The sequence below is a fragment of the Muntiacus reevesi genome, chromosome 2 (assembly GCF_963930625.1).
Source record: "Muntiacus reevesi chromosome 2, mMunRee1.1, whole genome shotgun sequence".
Taxonomy (NCBI): Eukaryota; Metazoa; Chordata; class Mammalia; order Artiodactyla; family Cervidae; genus Muntiacus; species Muntiacus reevesi.
The window spans coordinates 165,876,112-165,890,065 of NC_089250.1; the positions used below are offsets into that span (position 1 = coordinate 165,876,112).

At 48.8% G+C, this 13,954-nt stretch overlaps 2 protein-coding genes across 12 annotated transcripts in view; one reads left to right on the forward strand and one right to left on the reverse strand.

Annotated features, from left to right (window-relative positions):
* The window catches only part of ZRANB1 (zinc finger RANBP2-type containing 1), a 72,826-nt gene extending 67,182 nt beyond the window's left edge, over nt 1-5,644 (forward strand). For all 4 annotated transcript variants that reach the window (XM_065923509.1, XM_065923510.1, XM_065923511.1 and 1 more), the window contains 3 exons: nt 838-967; nt 1,073-1,302; nt 2,441-5,644. In XM_065923509.1, the coding sequence (XP_065779581.1) occupies nt 838-967; nt 1,073-1,302; nt 2,441-2,659 (579 nt within the window). In that variant the 3' untranslated portion in view covers nt 2,660-5,644. The remainder of the gene's footprint in view (nt 1-837; nt 968-1,072; nt 1,303-2,440) is intronic.
* A 225-nt stretch (nt 5,645-5,869) lies between these two features.
* Nucleotides 5,870-13,954, reverse strand: part of CTBP2 (C-terminal binding protein 2) — a 168,682-nt gene continuing 160,597 nt past the window's right edge. For 7 of the 8 annotated variants that reach the window (XM_065923513.1, XM_065923514.1, XM_065923515.1 and 4 more), the window contains 6 exons: nt 13,113-13,319; nt 10,253-10,467; nt 9,946-10,076; nt 9,272-9,399; nt 8,671-8,788; nt 5,870-7,267 (listed from right to left, as the gene is read on the reverse strand). In XM_065923513.1, coding sequence (XP_065779585.1) covers nt 7,087-7,267; nt 8,671-8,788; nt 9,272-9,399; nt 9,946-10,076; nt 10,253-10,467; nt 13,113-13,319 — 980 coding nt within the window. In that variant the 3' untranslated portion in view covers nt 5,870-7,086. The remainder of the gene's footprint in view (nt 7,268-8,670; nt 8,789-9,271; nt 9,400-9,945; nt 10,077-10,252; nt 10,468-13,112; nt 13,320-13,954) is intronic. The other variant, XM_065923519.1, reaches the window with a different exon arrangement.

A 13,954-nucleotide genomic window follows, 5' to 3' on the forward strand; every position in this document is an offset into this window, starting at 1 on the left:
CATAGTTCAATTGGTAAAGAATCTGCCTGCAATGCCGGAGACCCCAGTTTGACTCCTGGCTCGGGAAGATCCGCTGCAGAAGGGATAGGCTGCCCACTCCAGTATTCTGGCCTGGAGAATTCGATGGACTATATATAGTCCATGGGGTCTCAAAGAGTTGGACACAACTGAGCGACTTTCACTTTCATTAATATACTAAACTGTAAAGTTCATGTATATGCACAACAAATCACTTCTTTTCTTTGCAGAAAACACCATAATTCATTAGTACCTTGTGAGGGAAGTCCCTTCTGTCTTTGGGCCATTTGGGCGGGGTTCACCCTTTGGCACATGTCTCAGACATGTACCTGCTATAAAGGTGCTGTCAGAATCCTTGCTGAGGGAAGGAGACCAGTTGAGTATTCTTGTGTTAGGTGATGTGGCCATTTGCAAGCTGTTTGTATTCCTGTGAGACAGTCAAGCTCATCTTTTCACTTCCGGAGGTCCCTGTTGTAGGTAGTACTTTCATGAGGAACTTAACCGGAAGGCAGTTATATAAATAAAACTTCCTTTGCTGTCTTAATCTCTTATTCCTCAGATCAATATTTAACCAAATCTGTTCTTGAGTTTTGGATAGCAAAGGATATCTGTATATAAACTTTGCAGATTTCTTTTATTGGACTTTTCCTATTTGAGGAATCACTCTTTAGCTTGACAGTAGTATTACTGTATTTTTTTTTTTTTTAATGAATGGAGATAGTGTGCTGAAGGAGGGGCAGCATTTTATACATGTCAGTTTTCCAGGGTGGTAGTGGATGTTTTAAAGAGAAATTCTTTCTTTTGTTTTGTTCTGTACAGCCTGGAGCAAGTTTGGAGCAGACCCACATTTTTGTACTAGCACATATTCTTAGACGACCAATTATAGTTTATGGAGTAAAATATTATAAAAGTTTTCGGGGAGAAACTTTAGGATATACTCGGTTTCAAGGTAAACCATTATCATTAGTATTTTGGAACTTTCTTGTTTATTATTTTAAGGCACATTGCAGTCACATCCCGAAAATCCCGTTGTGATTTTCTTCCCTCTCTCCAGGTGTGTATTTGCCTTTGTTGTGGGAACAGAGTTTTTGTTGGAAAAGTCCGATTGCTCTGGGCTATACAAGGGGCCACTTCTCTGCTTTGGTTGCCATGGAAAATGATGGCTATGGTAACCGAGGTGCTGGTGCTAACCTGAACACCGATGATGATGTCACCATCACATTTCTGCCTCTGGTTGACAGTGAGAGGAAGTTACTCCATGTGCACTTCCTTTCTGCTCAGGAGGTAAGACACCTGTTTCTCGAATTAACTACTTAAAAGCAGCACTGTGCCAGAACCCAGCCTTGTGTGTCTTTAAGGTGTGTTGTTATCTGTACTACCACTTCAGTTTTGAATTTGAATTTGGTCATCACTTTCTGTAAATACTGGTCAGACAGACTGAAATTTACCTTTTCAGAACAGCTGTGTAGGATGTGTTGTGTGGAGATAAAGCAGTGAAGATAAAAGTCCATGCCTTCAGGTAGTGATGAGTGCTGAGGAGAAGTAAAAAGATGGGGTGAGGGGGAAAGGGAGGGATGGGGTGCAGGGTGTCTGTGACTGAACTGGCTGGGGGTAAGGTAAGGTGTCACTGAGGAGGTGGCACCTGAATTGAGACTTCAAGAGAAAGGAGTCTTGCAAAAACTGGGGGAGGAGAGTTGTAGCAGAGGTAATCGAAAGGCCATTGTGGCTTGTGGGGACTGGGTGAAGGGGGGAGAGGAGGCTGAGGCCACGGGGCGGCCGTCAGCAGTCTCTTTAAATCTTTCTGACTTTTACTCTGGGTGCGCAGAAGAGGTGCACTGGCTGCTCAGGTAAGACTAGGTACCTGGGCAGTGGTGGAAGCGGCAGGTGGGAGCTCCCTGGAGCCGTAGGGAAGTGGTGAGGTGTGAAAGAACACTCGCAGAAAACCCATTTTCTCATAAAAAGTATTGCTCTTTTATTTAATATACTGAATTATTACAAAACTTTTATAAGCATTACATTAAGAAAAAAATTCATAGATAATTTCTGTAACTTCACCCTATACACAACTTTCTGAGTAAACTTACCTTGTTCTTTTTGAAGCTGCAGCTTTTCTTTCTAGTCTTTTCTTTGCCAGAATCAATTTATTGGATAACACTTGCTTTTTGCCGTTATATCAAACAAAGGAACTTATCACTAGGCTGTTCTTCCCTCTAGGTTTGTCTGAATTTTCAAGTTGATATTTTTTTCCTATTTAACCGTAAGGCTTTAAACATAAAATTGATGAGGGTAGAAACCATGTCGAAATACTTCGTTGCTCTGGCCCTTTGATTAATCATACCAGCTGTAGGTCTCTCTGAAATTGTTGCTGTCAGGCCTCTGATCTGTCTCATTCTTTTCCCTTTTCTTCACGTCCCTCTCAAAGCTAGGTAACGAGGAACAGCAAGAGAAGCTGCTCCGGGAGTGGCTGGACTGCTGTGTGACGGAGGGGGGCGTTCTCGTGGCCATGCAGAAGAGCTCTCGGCGGCGAAATCACCCCCTGGTCACGCAGATGGTGGAGAAATGGCTTGACCGCTACCGGCAGATCCGGCCCTGTACATCCCTGTCTGATGGAGAGGAAGACGAAGATGATGAAGATGAATGAAAAAAAAAATCTGAGAACAGAAGACCAGGGTATCCGCTCTGTGGGGGACCCCACCTGAGTGTGTTGCTCCAAGCAGAGCGCACAGCGTGGAGTGAAGCGAACCTGGCAGCATCTGCTTGGAAGGGTTTCCTCTGATCCACACCCAACAGAGCCGATGTGTCTGCTGCATGAGGAGACAGAGAGCTTTGGACTACAGTTTGTAAAAAAGAAAAAAACTAATTTTATTAAGACAGAGCTTTTTTCCTTTCAGATTGTAAATCTGTCTATAAATGTAACGCATGTGGTTGTGTAAGAAGTTGTGTAATAGGACAAGTTGTACCAGCATCTTCATATTATTGAGAAGTTTTTCCAGCATGGGCACCTCCAAAAGCACATGGCAGGTCACTCTTTGTTCCTTTGAGATAATTCTTTTTAAAGTAGAACCTGGCATTCTACTTCCATCTTAAAAGATCCATTTTACATTCTGTCTTACTAGAGCTCGTTAGAGATTTGGAAACTTTTTGTACAAATTATCCATAGCAAAACATAAAAATAAAAACAAGCTTTTATTTTTCATTAGTAATTTAGCTCCTGTTGTGCCCAATAAAATCAAATCTTTAAGGAACAAACTGTAAGGAAAGTCAGAATTTTTTATTGAGTGAACTTCATGTAGACATCGTTCCCTTGTTTGGAAAAGGGTTTTGGTTTCTCTTATTTTGTCTTTTTCAGTTTCTGATAAGCCGCCTTTCAGTATTTAGGTATTTATTTGTTTGGAAGAGTGCTCTTAAATTGAGGCTTCCTCCACCAGACTCTGGGCAGCAGTCTCCTTGTGAGTAGTTACCCCGTGGATGTACATTAGGGCAGCAGTTGGGGAGCTGGCCCACTCGAACTGGATGAATTATGTGAAATCTGCTCACTTGCCTCTGTGGACATTAGACTCCCAAGTTGCTGTGCAGAGGGTCTTTGGATTCTTTATCATCAACTCTGCTTTAAGCAAATTGTGTTAGAAAGGCATGCCTTTGCTTGGGCTAATTGCGAATTTCCGTTCAGAATAGAATAAAGATTTTAAGAATGCAGTAAGGTGGTTAAATGCATTGTATAATGAATTTCTCAGTGAGTAACCTGAGAATTTTTGCATGTTGGTTAATTGTGGCCATTCTTATTTAAAGTTATAACTATAATCTTAGGTAGAAAAACTTTCTATAAAAAGTATTATTTGACCACTTCAGGTATACATTCAATACTGGGTAAAAATTTCAGACCTATCTCAGGAACACAGAAAGACTTAGTGTCCTGATAAGCACTTTGTAGAGTATTGATGTGGCAAGGAATTTCAAACACACATACACACACACTCTCTTTCCCTTTGATAAAAAGGCTGTGAAAACCTTTAAATATTTGCTTCTTGTTTTCTTCTAAGTTCTATTTAGATGGTATTGAAATGTGCACAACCTCAGATTTGATGCTGAAATACTAAAAATAGTAAAATACCTGTGAGATGTCATTTCTTTAGTTCTTTCTTCCCTCCTTGAAAGGCGTTCCCAGGATGAAAGAATCACTGCTGCTGCATGCTAAAACTTGCAGGAAAAATATTTGCATTTGGATTCCATATAAATGAATTTTGATATAATATTGGTATGTTACTGTTTCAAGGGGCTGATGTTTTCTTACAAAATTGACATTCTGGTTTGCTTTCGTTTTGGACAGTAATTAAGCAAGGATTTAGAAGGCTGCCATTCTGACTACTTAGCATAGCATCCCTATGAACTTCATATATATGATCTTCATATATAGGGAGAATTCTGTAGTGGCCAGACAACCCATTTCCGGTTGCGGTTAAGCCAGTTGAAGAAGCCAAAGAGAAAGGTCTGAGGGAGCAGCGTCTGGTGGCTAGGGTCTCCAGGACAGTTAGTGCTGTTTGGGGAGCTGCAGCTTGGGCTCCGGCCTCCGTGCGCTGTGTCTGCTGAGCGACGTATGTCCCCCGAGGTGCCTCTTTATTTATTTATTTATTTATAGACCAGGGACCCTGGCCACATCTAGCCTAACAGGTACAGCATTCTTCCCTGTGGGAAAGAACTGTGTGTGTGTGTGTGTATGTATGTATGACTCCAGTTCCTAGGCTCCAGCCGGGGTGGAGCTTTAAATGGTTTTCACAGCAGATTGGCTGGTGAGTCAGTGCTCTGTTAAGCTCTTGAACTATCAAACAGCCATAACTATCGTCCCAAGACAGAATTTGCAGTCCTTTCTCAGATTCCATGTGGCGGGGTGACAGATAACTCTGTCTTTTGGTTGACTGGACACTAATACCTTAACCGTATGGACTTGACTTTACGGTTCCTCTTCTTGGGAGAATAGTGTGGTGGTTTCTGTTCTAATTAAAAGCCATGGATTTGGAGCTGCCTTTTCATGTTTTTGGCTCTTAGGCTCATCCTGTGACAGACTAGTCTGTGTTAAGGGAATACTGCTGTGTGTAGGCAGTTGGGGTCTCCTTGGTGTGCAAATGTCATCCCCGCACAGATTACCCGTTTGACAAGTGGTTATGAAGATGACAGTGAACCGCCGCTCTGCTCCCTGGAGTGATGATATAGGTTAGTAACTATGCGTTCCACCTTGATCCACGTCAGTCAGGTGGTTTTAATGTAATTTTTCATGGGAGAGTTGGGATGGGACCACCACCTTAAAATGAGTGAGGAGGTTTATGTTTCAGTTGCCATGACTTTTTTTTAATGGAAAGAGGCGGGGCAGTTGTAAAGGTGTTTGATATCTGGACTTGTTGGACTTAACCAGCATTTACAAAAGGGATTTAATGCTATTTAAGAAAGGAACACTCATTAAATCAACTGAAAGTTCTTAACACATGAAAATGACTGATGTTAATTATTTTGCAACATTTCTTTGTAAATATCATTTACAAACAATTTTTTGAGATTCACCTCCCTTCCTGCATTAATGCTTGGGTCAGGCAGTTTTACTTTTGGGTAAATTAAAATCAAAACTAAAACTTGACCAATTTTGTTTCTTGAATTGCCTTAGTTCTAACCCACCCATTTCTTCCTAAGGATGGACATGTGTGAAGTTTTGGTTTATCACATGAAGGTAATTACCAGCATTCTTGAGTCTGGTTATGAAATAGATAGGAAAGTATTGTTGATCTTTGAACCTGGGAAGGGGCTAATTGAAAATGCAGTTAACATCTCGAGAGAACTTCTACATTAGTGAGATGTACTTGAATTTCAAAGCTTAACAGAAATTTTTATTACTTTTTATTGAAAACTGCACTGAACGCTAAATGTCCACCTTTACAATAAACAAATACAGTAACGGTAACTCACACTAAAACAAAACATATTTCTGATAGCCATTATTTTTCTGTTTGGGACAGTTTTAAAGGTTTTTTTTTTTTGTCACAAAAACAGGAATGTACCTATACAAAGGCTCAAAATAGGCCATCTTTTAAACAAAAAGGCGATGATTCACAAAAGACTATGAATATAACATGTAACTAGTTGATACAAATCTAATAGGATTTGTTAAAATCAGTCACATCTAATAACACACCTGAAGTGTTCTTGTATAAAATATCACGTGAAGAAAAGAAGACTTTATCAATGTCTAAAAAAGTGGGTTTGTTCATAGACAATCTGACAAGTTACCATAAAAAGTGTTTCCTGAGACATAAGGAAATGCAACATTATTCTTCTTGAACCCTTTCAGTTCAAGACTTTCCACTCAATAAAATAGCTGAGGATCTGAAACTGAGAAAATATATTTGAGTACAAACAGCTTGTGAAACTTAATACTTTTTTCTTTTTTTGCATCATCAGAGGGTTTTACTGAACTCACAATCAACTTGCCCGCTCAGTATGCAGTTCAGATGGGAGAGAATTCTCTGTACAGGAGCCTGTACTGTCTTCAATCCTGTGCTTGCGGTGTCTTAACACAGGCAGACAGCTTTCTCCCCATTTTGTAGTAATTTAATCTTCCTATTAGCAAAAGAGGTAACCAGCCCCGTGGACCGAAGGGACTAGAGTCATAAGGTGGGGATTTCCTCTTAATATTTTATTTTGATGTTTGGAACTCTTGATGCAACATTCTAGAGCAAGGTGTTCAGGACCTCCTGTGCCCAAGGGACTGATAAAGGAAAAAGATCTATTTATTCTTTGTGATTTGATGCACAGATGAAAAACTTAACACACAATAACAGAAGTTGGTCGTTAATAAATCACGTCCTAGTCTCTTTCAGCGCTTCCGCAAGCAGACGACGACATCTTCAGTTTTCCCACGTCTCGGCTTCTAGCTCTTTTGTAGTTGTAACACTGCAACGTCAATGATGCATATGTCCAAAATCAGTTAAAAAGACTGTCAAATTCCTTTTCTCTTAGTTCATTTATTTTTCACTGTCTCTTGGTCCCAGGTGTATCTGAATGATTACCTTTCGTCACTCGCTGCTATTGCTCGTTGGGGTGCTCTCGATTGTCCCCGTGTTTCGTGGGCTGGTTGGGAGAGGGAGCTTGGGAGGGATGTGCCACTGTGGGGAGGTTGTGGGTCACCGGGATGCCTCCGGGGATGATCCCTTCCATGGCAGCAGGAAGTCCTCCCGGAGCCACACCCACGATGCCTGGCGGGTATCTGAGGAGCACACGAGAGAAAGGGCTGGTTAAGTTCAGGGTCAGGAAGTTGCTGACCTCTTGGCTCTGCCTTTTTTATGGAATATATATCTATAAATATAATAATTTCTTACCTCCAAAGCAAGGAGAAATCCACACAGATGTCAGTGTTTAAATTTCCTAATTCATAAACAGTGAAACACTAATTTTGTAGCTTTTAGATGACATAACCCATACTAACTGTTTTTGGGGAAACTGTGTTGCATTGGGTAAGCATTTTTGTATGAAACAGACTCGAGTTCTCGGGGTCTATTGTTATCAATGGATTTAATGATTTCCTAACAGCATGGGCTTCCCTTGTGGCTCAGCTGGTAGAGAATCTGCCTGCAATGCGGGAGACCTGGGTTCAATCCCTGGGTTGGGACGATCCTCCGGAGAAGGGAAAGGCCAACCACTCCAGTGTTCTGGCCTGGAGAATTCCATGGACTGTTTGACTATACAGTCAGACACCACTGAGCGACTGCCACTTCACTGACAGCATGAAGTACACTTACTAGGTGGGACTTACTGGTTGGTCATGTGCTCCTGTAACCTGAGATGCAGAATGGTAGCAGGGGAGATGGTGAGCTGGCCATGGGCTGGAGGCCTGCCCCCTGAAGATAACCTGCAGGGCAGCTGAACGTGGGCTTGTCTTATACGGCAGGCACAAGGATGGCTGTATGTGTGTACGCGGTGCGCAAACGTGACTCAGTACATTCACATTTTTTCAGGGCAGAACGTACTTATGAGGCAGGGGCTTTAGTATTGATCTGAGTAACGCAACCCTTCACACTTGCGGTAAAGGGGATGGTGTTTCCCTCTGGAAGCTATGCTACCCCTCATCCTATGGCCTGTGACAGTGACTCTGGTCATGGGCCATCCAAGAGGACTCTTGACAGACAGGATCCCTGTGAGCTGCAAGCCCCTCCAGCACAAGCAGTTTTCCTAGGGGCCAAGGAGCCGTGCTGTGTCCAGATTAGGATGTGACCCTTAGAGGGTACTGGGGAATCCAGTCTGGGGCTGGGCTCAAGTGAGGCTTGAAAATGCTTATGAGGGTAAAACACAAGCGGGACTTTAATAGAACCTGTGAAATGTAAATAAAGCCATGGGACCTGGGAAGAAATAGCTCCGCTTGCCCAGAGCAGGAGCTTTCATGTACAGGTCCTGTTACACGCACTAAACATTTAATCATATCCTGGCACAGTGGTTCAAAGTCTGGATCCTTTAAAATAGGAATTCCAAGTCTAGGCTCTGCCCCCAAATTTAAGTTTGCTCCACAGAAACCAGGGGTGAGGGGAGGGGACGGGACCGGACTTCCCGCCAGTGCTGGGCTTTCTGCCCCCAGCCCCAGCCCGGGGAGCAGGGACCGGCCATTCCTCTCCTCACCTGTACGTGGCACCATTGAGCTCTGGATGGATTGCTTGCTGATCTATTACTGACCAGGGAGCGGTTGTGACGAAGAATTCCTTGTTCACACAGTTTCTTAAGCTCTCTGGGATGCGACCTGGAATAAGATGATTGAAATCATACAATGAAGTTTAAATATTATACTTAGCTGTTTTGGGGGAACAACTACCATGCTAGTCTCTCTCCTTTTAAAAAAGACTTCTTGATGTGGACCATTTTAAAGGTCTTGGTTACAATACTGTGTATGTTTTGGTTTTCTGGCCACAAGGCACATGGGAATCTTTGCTCCCGACCAGGGATCAAACCCGCACACCCTACCCTGGAAGGCAAAGTCTCCACCACTAAGTCTGACTCGTTAATAGGCAAGGCTGGCTCTTGACCTGTTCCAGGGTCTGAGCCATATGGGTCCCTCAGCCTAATAGAAGGGCGGCTTCCCCTCCAGGCCCGCTAAATTTCACATTGGCTGATACGAAAGGGAAAGCAGCATGGCCCAGTTCATTCACATTTTTTCGACTTGACCCCTAAAAGCAATTCCTGCCCACAGCAAGCCCTCTCACCCCGGCGTCTGAAGCCTGCTCACCTGTGATGGCCCGGCGGATCTCGGTGGCGGCTGCCTCCCGCATCTCCAGTGAGGCTTGCTCACTATACCAGGCTGTGTGGGGAGTACAGATGAGATTCGGTGCATCTTTCAAGGGACCCTGAGCAAAGCTGGGTGAACGTACAAAAACACAGGAAATAAGATGAGTGCACATCACTTCCTTGTCCGACTGGTCAAAAGGGAGCTTTCTGGCCGTGGGGGATGTCAGCTAATGCAGATAAAACAGGGATTCTGCAGTCTGGTTTCTAGGGGTTTGGGACTTCTAGAACACACTCATACAACTGCTTTGTAATTACACTGTCAGGAGTACTCGGGAAGAAGAAACAGTGCTATGGAGGACTGGCCGGCCTGCCTCTCACCAGGACGGTCGGGCTGTGGACACAGCCTGCTCTCCCATCACTATTTTTCTGCCTGCCCCCTTTCTGGTGATCTTTGGGGAGAACTTCCAGCCCTTTTACCCTTAGTGAGAATACAGCACAGCCCTTAGAAGAACTGAGTCCTTTAGCCTCCTCCCTAAAGCTTCCTCCCCAGGATGTGTCTGGGCAGCTGCCCTAAGTTCACAGTGAGGAGTCGGGTGAGGACCTGGGTCCGACAAGTCCCTGTGTGTGAATCCTGAGTTCCAGCTGCAAACATCTCCACAGTCTCCCCAAACCAACCTGAAAGGCTCCGACTCGTGCACATCGAGGGCCGCCCCTCGTATCCTGCCTTCTTTGAGGGCTTGGGCTAAGGCTTTCTCATCCACCAGTCCTCCGCGGGCTGCGTTCACTAGGAAGGCGCCTTGCCTCATCTGGGGGGTGGGGGGGCGGGAGAGAAGCTGGTGAGCAGATGCTGCCCCCTCGGGAGGTGCCGGTACCGAGGTTTCAGGAGGAAAGTGGGGCTGCAGTGGAGATTGGTGGGTCCATGGACATTTCCCATTTCCCCTTTCATCCTGAGAGAAGTTCTCCAGTGTCTGTCTCCATTTACCTGCTTTATGGTGAAGTCATTGATGAGGTGGTGGTTATGTTCATTGAGATTGCAGTGCAGGGAGACGCAGTCGCTCTGGTACAGTAAGTCCTGCAGGGTATAGACCCTCTGCACGCCCAGGGACCGCTCCGTCCCATCCTGCAAGTAGGGGTCATAAAATAGGACGCTGAATCCAAAGGCCTTGGCTCGAACGGCAACCGCCTGCCCTGTGCGACCTGTGCGGAAAGAGAGCGTCCCGGTGAGTGAGGCCGGCCCCTCCTGCCGCTCCTCGTCGCCAGACTGGGGGGCCTTGCGGAGTGCGCCCCACCTCTGCTGCCTGCATTACTTCTGGGACCGGGAACCTGGGGCTGGCCGTGACTGCTGGCAGTTGGACCCAAGCAGTGGTGGCTGCTGGAGGAATCGAACACCCAAGGTTTGGCAATGCCACGCCAGCACTTCTTCCTGGGTCACTTGGGCAGAAGCCTGGCCAGCTCCCGGGGTGAGCAATGCAATGCTTATCAACTGGGCTTACTCACAGATGTTGCTTTTTTCCCAGTCATTATCATGCACATTTTCAAACATAAGCAGAGCTAACACCCTAGTGGCCCCCACGTGCCCGTCTCCTACCTCCCGACCACCAGCATCCTCTCCCCTTTTGTTTATCTTTCCCTCCTCGTTTGCTTACGCAGCAGCTGAGCTTCATCCCGTCATTGCTCTCAGTGTCACGCAGGGACTGTTTTATGTAATTACCACTAGGTGTGTTTGCTCATGAAGGGGGTTAAAATGAAACTGATGCACTCTGGCCCGAGGACTCATCACCATGGGGAACCGGTCTGGTGGGGCTCTGAGCTTGTGAGGAGCGCGGGCCGGACCCTCTGGCAAGTCAGCGACATCACCTAACAGGACGCGAAGGCTTCCCTGACTCCCACTGAGCCCCCAGGGATGGAGCTTCTTTACTTCCCAGAGCAGTTTTCAGCTTGAACACAAAACGGTGTGAATGATGCTTGAAGGGGCTGACGGTTCGGGGACAGCACAGAAGAGATCCTGGTGGGAAGACCACCGCTCCACTGTGCAGGGGGGTAAGGGGACAGGGAGGCCCCCCCGAGGGCGGTGGGCGGTGGACTGGCTCCCCCTCCAGCGGGACCGTCATTTCAACGGGCAGCACTGGGAACAGCGGCTGTGCTTTGGAGGCGAAGCTTCCAGAAGGCCCTTCAAGAGGGACAGCCGCAGGGGTCACCAGGATACCCCTCATGTCAGCCCTCCCCAGGGTCACCACTTACAGTGAAGCAGGAACTACAGCCGCACACGGCAGAGGAGCTGGCGTGACAGGCCAGGAAGAACAAGGGTGACCTAAAGACTCTCCCCTGATGAACCTGATACACGGGACACCGACCCACCAGGCGGCTGCCGGGAGCTCACACCCAACCCTGCTTCCTGGATCCTCAGCCGCCACCCTCTCTCCCCGCCCCGCGTCCTGACGCTTTAAGGGGAGATGGGGTCTGGGTGGCGGCTCCAGGGGCTGAGGCTCACGGCCAGTTTCACCGGTACGTCTCACGGCTCTGCCGCTCGCAAATTCACAGACCCTCATCTTTCCACCAGGGGGTTTTCCTGACTAAGCTGTACAATACCCGATGATGAATTCTCTGACTGACTTGGTCAAAACCCAGTCTCAGAGAGAGCCTGACTGTCCTGGCCTTAGTGTGCACGTGTACACACACACACACACACACGCTGTCACGGACGGCAGGCTTTCCCTCAGACGTTCATGCTCGTCCCCAACCTGGAGGCTGGCCTTGAGCACCGTCCTCAGGCCAGCCCAGGCCGGGGTCAAGCTCAGGACGGCCCGTCCAGGCCCCCACATGGTGGCATGAACTGGGTTTGGCGGCACCCGCTCCACACCCGGGGGCCTGCTGCCGCAGCTGGGCAGAGTCCTAGGCAAGTGGGTGCTTCCAGCCCCGGACGGCGGGCAGCAGCGGGGCGAGGATGCCCACGACCACGCCCCCTCCTGCAGTTCTGGGAAGCTACAGAGAGACCAGCAGAGTCAGCAGGGAGAAACAGTGTGTATGGGCCACCGTGACCGGTGGTGGGGCTTGGTTTACAGCCTGGAGCAGGCGGGCTGGCATCACAGGACTGGCCTTCAGAAGGCCGATGGGGAAGGATACAGCGTGAGAAACGACCCCTCTAAAAACCTGCTGTGATGCCTGGAATCAGAAGCTATGGAAACAAGTGTTCTTCTACGTGGCCGGGCCACTCACACGGCGAGGCTCTTAATGGTGGCCAGAGCCCCCTCCTGTCTGACTCGGGCCCCTGTTCTGCCTACAGCCGGGCAGTCCGGCTGCTCTCCACCCAGTGTGCCCCCCGCCCCCAGCTTCCCACCCGGCTAACCCGCCCCAGGCCCGCCCAGAGCGGCCACCTGGGTTTCACGGTTCCCCTGGTGAGTCTTCCAAGCTGATGATCTGACCTAGCTGGAAATCCTTCAGAGACTCCTTGCTCCCACCCCTGCCTGGCACCTCCGGGTGCCCAGGCCACTGCCTAGGTTTCCACCCGGGCACCAGCTGCCAGGCGTGCCCCTGCCCTTCACCCTCTGCTCCCGGGGGCAGTCAGGGAGCACGGCCCCTCCCTGGGGACGCCCTCCTGCCGCCGCCTCCCTTTCCCCACACCCATTAGGCGCCATCTTCCAGAAGCAGCCCCCATCTTCCCTGGGAGTCAGCTCCCGAGCCAGCCTTGACGGCTGACCTCCCAGCCCAGGCAGCCACGGCCCTCCTCTGGCCCAAGACGGCCTGCCACAGCTGCGGTGAAGCCCGAGTTCCAGGGCCGGGCCTCCGCCTCCCAGAGGGTCCCTGCGGCAGCCCCTCCCCGGGCGGTGGGCGGGTGCACGTACCGAAGCCAATGAGGCCCAGCGTCTCCCCGCGGATGCGCGCGGCCCCCGAGGCGACCTCCCGGATCTGCTCGACGCTCTGCACCCGCGTGCCTTCCCGCAGCGCCTGGTACAGCCAGGTGTTCCGCCGGTACAGGTTAAGGATGTGGCAGATGGTCGAGTCCGCCGTCTCCTCCACCGCTGCGGACGGGATGTTGCACACGGCGATCCCTGGGGAAGAGAAGGCCAGGCGCGCGGATCAGAGCCCCGGGTTCCGTGGGGAAGCGCAGGGCGGCAGCGTCGGCCGGTGCAAGCCACTCAGCGCGCGTGTCGTCCCCGCGGGTCAGGTTCTCCAAGAAGACACAGACCCTCCGGCTCTGAGGCCCGGGGGTCTCCAGCCACACGGCCATCCCAGGAGGACTGCTGTCCAGGGCTTGGCTCACCACCTCCCGCCCACCCAGTACTGCCAGACCCACCTCTCTGTGAAGTGAGCAGCGGGCCAGCTCTGACCACCCCCACTTCCAGTGCCAGGAAGCCAGCACTCAGCGCCTGCTCCTGACAGGCTGAGGGGCCTGGAGACCCAGAGAGGTTCCTTGCCACGCACAAACTCCTAGATCCTGCTCTCGAGGTGGGGCTGGGGTCACGGAGACCGGCCTTTTGTTAAAAATTGTGCTCTTGAGAGTCTAAAGTCACGAATGTTTTATTACTTGTTTTTTTAAAAAAGGCAAAATGGAAAGGAACACCTTCAAGGCCGTGGCTGGGCTGGATCTGTGGTCCAGCCCCACCTTTGTCCCGTGGACCCCAACCCCGTTCCGCTCGGGCAGGAAGACCAAGCGACAGGCGCCCACCGGCTTTTTCAAAGCGTT